The sequence below is a fragment of the Capsella rubella genome, unplaced genomic scaffold (assembly GCF_000375325.1).
Source record: "Capsella rubella cultivar Monte Gargano unplaced genomic scaffold, Caprub1_0 scaffold_7, whole genome shotgun sequence".
NCBI classification, from domain to species: Eukaryota; Viridiplantae; Streptophyta; class Magnoliopsida; order Brassicales; family Brassicaceae; genus Capsella; species Capsella rubella.
The window spans coordinates 14083943-14092049 of record NW_006238917.1 but is presented as its reverse complement, the minus strand read 5'-3'; the positions used below and the strand labels follow the sequence as shown (position 1 = coordinate 14092049).

Sequence of the window (8107 nt, the reverse complement as noted above, 5' to 3'; positions counted from 1 at the left end):
AGAAGTTTTAAAGGGTTTTAGAAGTTTACAAAGGTTTTTGAACGGTTTACAAAAGTTTTTAAAGGTATTACAAGTTCTTTAAAATGATTTTTAAGGATTTACAAGGGTTTTTAAAGGGTTTTAGAAGTTTACAAAAGTTTTTATTAAATGATTTATCACGGTTATAAGGGGTTTAAAGGGATTTACAAGTGTTTATAAATGTTATAAAATGATTTACAATGGTTTTAAAAGGTTTACTCAAGTTTTGAAAGGTTTTGGATGACTTTTAAAAGATTTACAAGGGTTTTTAAAGGATTTTTAAAGGATTTATAAATATTTACAAGGTTTTTTTAAGGAATTGCGGAAAAATTTTTGGGGGGAAATTTTTTTTTGGCGGGAAAATTTTTGCCGAAAATTTTTGGCGGGAAAATTTGGCGGGAAACTTTTGGCGGGAAAATTTGGCGGGAAATTTTTCGGAAGGAATGTTCTTCTTGCTGGAAAGAATATTCATTTCTTCATCATGGGTTATAATAAATGAGGGTAATTTAGTAATTTTGTACATTGAAGAGGGTATTTTTGAAAATGGACACCTAGAGAGGGTACTTGTAGAAAAGGGTATCATAAAAAGGTTAGTTGTGCAAATCTCCCTATTTTTCCAAAAATACCATAAACATACAAAAAAATGATTTTTGAAGGTGTTTCTTTTTTATGGTTAGATTGACTAATTATATTAAAGTTATAGTTTTTAGAGATATGATTTAGTGTTTAGGGTTTAGAAATTAATTTTGATAGCTAAAAATAGTTTTGTTTTTGTGATAAATTTTTTTTTTTAATTTTTTTTTGATATTTTCGAGATAAAACTGATAATGACATGTTTAGAAAAAATACTTATTTTAAAGTTTTTTAAAAAAAAATTATTCTTGTAACGAAGACCCATAAATTTTAATGTACCAAACATGAAAACGAATAAAAGATAAATTTGATGTATACAAAAGTGTACATATATTCTTTAATTAGTAGGTTTCGTTAAGTGCGAAGTTCCTCGAGGAGATCAAGAAGCCGTCGCGGACGTGTTTTGCTTGTCGTAAGACCAACAAGAGTTGACAAAAAACTTTAAACCTTGACAACAACAACAAAACATTTGTTAAATCTATCAATCTTTTATAGAATCTCTCGATTTTAAAAAGTCAATCTTCACGTAACTTAGGTTCGTTAGTGTTAGGTAAAACTATTATTGGTAATGGAAGCGACCTTTGGCATTATATGTATTAAAGAAGCTTTTGGGCTAGTGATCAGGACAAAGCTTTTTACTTGATTCTTATGGGTACAATACAAACACATCAACATGTCACACATTTCAAACAAATCATTAATATAGAGTGGATACATAGAGTTGGAATATTAAATTATTTTTTTTGAAACAAAGTTGGAATATTGAAGTTTAACCCAAGGGTATACTATAATACCCATATAATAATATTGTGTAATACAAATGGGATTAAAAATTTGTGAATCAAACTAATAAGTAGGGTTGCCCTTTGAGGAAGTTTTTGCAAATTTTCTGCCAAAGCTCCCTGTCGGCTTCATTCTTTTCCATTGTCTCCTTTGCCGTTTCCGCAAAGTCTTTCTGTATGTATTAAGGGTTAGAATATGACCACCAAAATATATAATATTCAACCTAGTTGATTTCATTAGGTTCACAGCAAGTTGTTTAAGACAAAGTTGCACCAAAAAGAAAAACAAAATGGATAAAAATCTAGCAGATGTTTGTTTTGTAGTATCTAGAAACGTTTCGTGTCGGTTATAAATAGTCACGTTATATATTTCGTGTCGGTTATACATATAGTAAAACTTCTATATATTTAACTTATAGATGTATTAATTTATCGAATATTATTTTATAAAAGTATATTCTGTAATGGGAAAGATATGAAAACCTTAATGTAGCCTCCGGCAAGAACACGATCGATAATATCGAACAAGATGTCACGGTTGTACTCAGGATGTCCCTGGATGCATAGGATGTTATCTTTGATTGAATACATCTCTACCTCGTACATGCTTGAGTAGGCTAACAATTTTGCACTATCCGGCAGCTCCAACACTTCATCCTGATGGCATTTTATGACCCTTAGATTCGCCGGAATTTCTTCGCCGAAGTAATTTTCCGGCGTTACTGCCTCTTTCACGATGGTTATGTTCCCAAGACAAAGCTCCGGTCCTTTCCTTGCTCTCCCTACTTTGCCTCCCTTCGCTCTAGCTATTAGCTAGACATTATATTGTCCAAATAATTGTAAATTATAAATAGTGAACTCCCTAGCTATATCAAATTGTCCACTGTTAGGTAGAATAAAGACCACTCAAAGAGCTATTTAATTGATTATTCGTAGAAAAAAATAATGCATGATCATTTGTGTACACGTTTGAACCATTCAAAGAAGCTAGCTAATTGTTTTACTCATATATATATGATTATATCCCTACGCCTTTAAGTAATCCAATCACGATATATATATATATATATAATCATTTGAATTAACCATTCAAAGAATTAGAGCTATCTAATTATTTAGATACAGATTAAAAAAAATCATTTTAACATAGCTCCAAATTAACGTAAAAACGCATAGATTTCATTTTCAAATTAGGTTAATTAATCAAAAGTTTCAAACTATGAATATGAAAATGAATACATGCAGTACTCTAAATGTAGATAAAGTTATAAATTGTGAGGACTTTTTAGTTTATCATTTCTATAACCCTAGAATGGTATGGTTGAATATGTTTTTAATCCTAACTTGAACATAATTAAATGTGAGGAATTATATACCTGGTGGCCAAAGCAAATACCAAGAACTTTCTTGTTCATGTCATCGAGTATATTGATGATATCACAGAGCTTCAAGATCCAATCAGTGTCCTGAAAGGCATCATGAGAGCTTCCACTGATGACAAACCCGTCGTACTTCTCAAGATCCTTCTCGTCGGGAAACTCGCCGTCGACGACTCTGAATGAGTCCCATTGCTCTCCTTCATCTCCTAGCAAAGAAACAAACACATTACGGTATCCACCGTACGTCTTCTTTGCAAACTCCGAGTCAGGCGTCGCCAGAAACAATAGGTACTTCTTTTGATCAACCATTTTGAAAATTACGTGAGAAAGAGAGATTGATCAGATAAAGATTTGAACTGAGAGAACAATGAATAAGAGTTTTTCACATTAAGACCAAAGTTAAAGAAATAATGAAGAAGAGAGAACAGTATGGTCTAATTCATGTGAACTCCTTATGGTCTAATTAATTGTTTTTCTTTTGTCACGTTACATAAAAACAATATGGTCATGTTGATCTTTAATTAATGTTATGATTCTTTTGTCTAGGGACTACCAATGAGAGACATTTTGATATCTTCAAGACATCTTCAACGGGTCAAGAAGACATTCTCCATGCCACAACTTCAGTGTTTTATTAGAAAAAAAAGTCTTAAATTTGGTTTGAATTGGTGATAACGGTTTGGGCTTTCGAGCTTAGTGTAATAAGCCCAGAGGCTTTTTCAACCTCTTATCTTCTTCACGTATACGTAAAATATAGGATTGTATTGTTAAAATTTTCGGCATGAGAATAACATACCAACATATAAGCTCACTATGATTAATATTTTCAGCTCTTCTTCTTTCCCAATAAGATTTAGGCCCACCTCTCGATTTTACAAAAATGGAATACACTAAATACTTTTCAAAAGTATATTTAAGGAAATAATATACTGTACTTTTTGATTGTTAAGAAGTATAATTAATCTTATAAAAGTACATATGTTTGTATATTAGTGGTCATAAGGCATATAAATTTTTATAAATACCAAAAAAATAAAATTTATATATATATATATACACATAATTATATATACACATATTTTATTTCTCTAACTAATATATTTTTCATTAGCGATTTACTTTAATTTTTTTTTAGAAAAACAACTTAACAATGTTATTTTGGTTTTCACACCTTTTTTTTTGTCAAATTTTTTTTTCTTACACATTTTGAAAGAAGAAAAATTATATATACATGGTTATGTTTATAAAGTGCCAAAAGGGTCGTTCTTTTTTATAATACTATATAAATATATATATATATATATATACACATATATTTCATTTTTCTAACTAATTTTTAGAAAAACAAATTAACAATGTTATTTGATTTTCACGTACATTTGAAAGAAGAAAAATTGTACTCGATCGTATACATGGTTATGTTCATAAACTGGTCGTTCGTTTTGGTCTACACTATATAACACAAAGATTTGTTATTGGTAATATCAAATATGAGGAGGTCGTCCACACACACATGATCATCAATGGGGAAATCGCAGAAAGAATAAACGCACTCCGACGAAGATTTGCCGCCCTCTTTTTTGTTTTATTTTTTTAACTTTTACACTTTTACTTTAACCTTTACTTTTTTGCATGTACTTTTCTTTACTTTGAAATGTTTTTTTTTTTAAATTCAGTTTTCCAAAGCCAAAAAAACTTGAGGGTTGCTTGTGGGGTGAGTTCTTTTCTTCACGCAGTTCTATAAAACAATTTCAAGTCGATGTGGTTTTTGTTGATTTTTATAAGCAAATCTTTCTTTTCTTTTTTGTTTACTTAACTATAACAGTAGCTTTTAAGCTTTTTCTTCTCTCCCTTTATCTTTAGTTTGTTTTGTGAGTGTGAGTGTATGAGAGATGTGAATCTCTTGTTACCATGAATGTTTTGTTTAGTTTTTTTTTATTTGTAAAAAAGCTACCATGCATGAATGTTATGTCTAGTCTTTTTATTTCATTACAAAAGTTTTTGGATATCTCAAGATTTTAAAGTTTTAATTGTTCGAATCAAATTACATACTGATATTAAGCTTATAAATCTTTTAGTATTTTTTAAAAAAACTATAATTTAACTTTTAAAAAACTACAATGCATGAATGTTAAGTTTAGTCTTTTATTTCATTCTAAAAGTCTGTTGATATCTTACGATTTAAAAGTTATAATTGCTCGAATCAAAGCATTGATATGAACTTCTAGATTGAATTAAAAATATCATTCTATTTAAGATGTATAAGAAGCCTTCATAAATTAAAGTAGTCTTTGTAAATGTTTTAAAAAGCTTTTAAATTTTAATATTTTTAAAAACTAAGATTTAATTTTAGAAAAAAAAAATGTTCATCAACCATTCAAACTCGTTCGAATGAGAAAAGTATATATAGAAGATAAACAGTATGTGTCAAAATGTGACATCAAATCAATTTTATTATATTCTGTAAAATGTTTTACATCGATTACTATACAAGGATCCGCATTATCAAGAAATAATGTCCAAGTTGTCCAAGCTCATATTCTATGAGGATGTACGTCGCATATGCCACTAATGAACAGTTTAATTAAACATTCCATATCATATTATGTTTATACGTACATGTCACTAAGCCACAAAACAGTGACGTAAAACAACACATATATGTTGTGACAGTACTGATGATGGTAATCGAATAATATATATCGAATTAAAAGTGTTGTTTCCCATTAACTATCGAATCAAATGTGCTTAGATTCGATATCTTTCTTTCTTTTCATACGAATTTTTTTAGCACAAGAAGAGTATTTATTCAATTATAAAGTTGAAAGAACAAGTTCGGCGGATGAACACAATAAGATATACAGTAAAACCTCTATAAATTAATAATGTTGGAACCATGAAAATCTATTAATTTATAAAGGTATTAATTTATCGATAAATTAATAATTATTAATTTATAGAGAGATATTCCTAATTTGGAAAATATTTTCAAAACAATATTTAAAAATAAGATTTAATCATGATAATTAGTATTTTATATATTCAATTACAAATAAAATAATAATAATTATGTATTAAAATTGAATGCTACCTATTTTTCATATAGTAAAATATTAGAAATAAAATCTAACAAAAACTAATGTGTCTATATATACATATATTTTGAAAATTTTACCTAATTATTAATTTATAATATTGATGGGACCATATATTTACAAAAGATTTTCAAAAAAATTATTATCTTATTATTTTATCGAAATATGTCTAAAATCACACTGGTCCCAACTTGGGACCGGATAAATTTATTAATTTATAGAGATTATTAATTTATCGAATATTAATTTATAGAGGTTTTACTGTATATATACAAATGTGTAGCACAAGAATGTTAGAAGCATATATTATTGGTGTAATCGGTTCATCATGCTTTACACCAATAAAGAGAGACAAAACATCAACTTTTTTTTTTCGTAAAGGGATATATCAAACTTTAACCCTAGAAAAGGGCAAATATAAACGTTTTAATTTCGACTACTTTTAAAATTTTATGTGGCGCAAATTATTGAGAAAAGATGATTATGCTTCTAAATAATGGGTCTAGATGGTAGTATTAGAATCTGATCTACTAAAAACTTGCACTATGATAGAATTTGGTTGATGACAATTGATAGCATTTTTGTGGTGGTTTAATTAATGCTTGTTTATATGATGGTTAAAAAATTAAATTAGTAAATTTTTGTACATCAAAATTGTAATATAATTAAGTCAGAAATTTGTAACGATTGTGTTTTAATGTTAAGATAATGTAGGCTTTTTTGAACCAGGAACAACGAGATTTTGTTTTTGCTAATGAAAACCTATTATGTAAATAAACAACTTGTAGTAAGTATTAAATTTTATGTAGTTGTGAATTACCAAATTCATAAAGTTTTGAATAGATGTCGCAGGTAAAATGGACTAATCGCTAGCATTTTAGTTTTTATGTTTTAGTGTATTTTATTTTTACAGCGACGAACAATCCACCGTAAATTAAATTTAGCGTTAGTTAGCGGTAATATTTTTTAACTTCATTTACTAATTATCATTTATAAATGGTAACTAAAAAACAATTTAATGTATAAATCAATTATTTATATAAAACTTTTTCGAAATATATAGGGGAAAAAGACAAAGAAGCATTGCGTAATGATCACTGATAATGCGTGAGAAGGAAAAATAGGGAGATTGGTTGCATAGCATCTCTCTGGTGATGTCATTTTTGATCTCCTCAATTCGGCCATTTGGTCCAACTACTCTCTCTAGTTCAGTTCTGATTTCGTTTTCTTTTGTAGCTTTGCAAAATGTGTGTGTGATTTTGATGGCTCGACTAAACAAAATAAAAATAAGTTTCAATTACCACAATCAAATAGTTAAGTTAAGTGTTTTTTTTCTTCCATGTGTGTTCAAATTTAAAGCTATAAAATCATTCCAAAAATAAAAAAGTAGTTTCTAAAATATTAAAATGTTTTTGTGGATTTCTTTTTTAAATGTCACGTTTTTAAAATTAATTTGCAGTTGATAAAAATAAAAAAGTGAACTACTCCGATTGTCAGTTTTACGTAATTACGATTTTCAACGATGTTAGCGCAATCGTAAAAAAGTTTAAAGTTTGGAGAATCATCTTTTATACGAGAAATGGCATCAAAACGCAACTTTGGAAAAGTCTTGAAAGTATATATAATTTGTGACAAGAGATCACAAAAATGTAGGGGGCGTAGTGATAGCAAAGAAACTTAAATAGACGAAAAAGGGAAGAAAACAAAAGTACAAGGACTTGTCAGAAAAAATGTAACATCACAAATCACACCACATCAGGCAATGCAAAAGCAAGCCTCTTTCCGTATTCCAGCCTTTTTTTTTTTTTTTTTTACTTTCTCTTTCTGTTTTTTCTTCCCATCTCATTTTCATATGTTCTTACAAAAAAATATTACAAAACTACAAGAAGCAAGACAAAAGAGAGGAGAGGTGCACGTTAGCGTATAGCAGTGTCTCGTACTGGCCACTGCCACTGGGTTACAAACTTACAAGTGGTGGTATAACTTACCAGAGTACTAGTACACTACACACGTTAAACCTATGCATTCTTTTTTTTTTTTACCTTTACTTTTTTACTCGAGACAAAACATTTTTATACTCTTATTCAAAACTTCAAAATTATCTTGTAATTTTTGTTATTTTGATAAGAGTATAAAAATGTTTTGTCTCGAGTAAAAAAGTAAAGGTAAAAAAAAAAAAGAATGCATAGGTTTAACGTGT

General features: G+C 28.6%; 1 protein-coding gene across 1 annotated transcript; it reads right to left on the bottom strand.

Annotated features, from left to right (window-relative positions):
- Positions 1-1380: 1380 nt before the first annotated feature.
- LOC17880488 (gamma-glutamyl peptidase 4) lies at positions 1381-3121 on the bottom strand. The gene is made up of 3 exons (XM_006285481.2): positions 2810-3121; positions 1917-2246; positions 1381-1606 (listed from the first exon to the last, which is right to left on the bottom strand). The coding sequence occupies exons 1-3, from the start codon at positions 3119-3121 to the stop codon at positions 1493-1495; spliced, it is 756 nt and encodes a 251-aa protein (XP_006285543.1). The 3' UTR covers positions 1381-1492.
- Between the last annotated feature and the right edge of the window lie 4986 nt (positions 3122-8107).

Excerpts from the sequence above, each read along its gene's own strand:
- LOC17880488 (XM_006285481.2), bottom strand. The coding sequence starts at position 3,121 with ATGGTTGATCAAAAGAAGTACCTATTGTTTCTGGCGACGCCTGACTCG. Across the intron at positions 2,247-2,809 it reads GTATTTGCTTTGGCCACCAG|CTAATAGCTAGAGCGAAGGG; the intron begins GTATATAATTCC and ends TATAATGTCTAG. Across the intron at positions 1,607-1,916 it reads TTGCCGGAGGCTACATTAAG|AAAGACTTTGCGGAAACGGC; the intron begins GTTTTCATATCT and ends TAATACATACAG.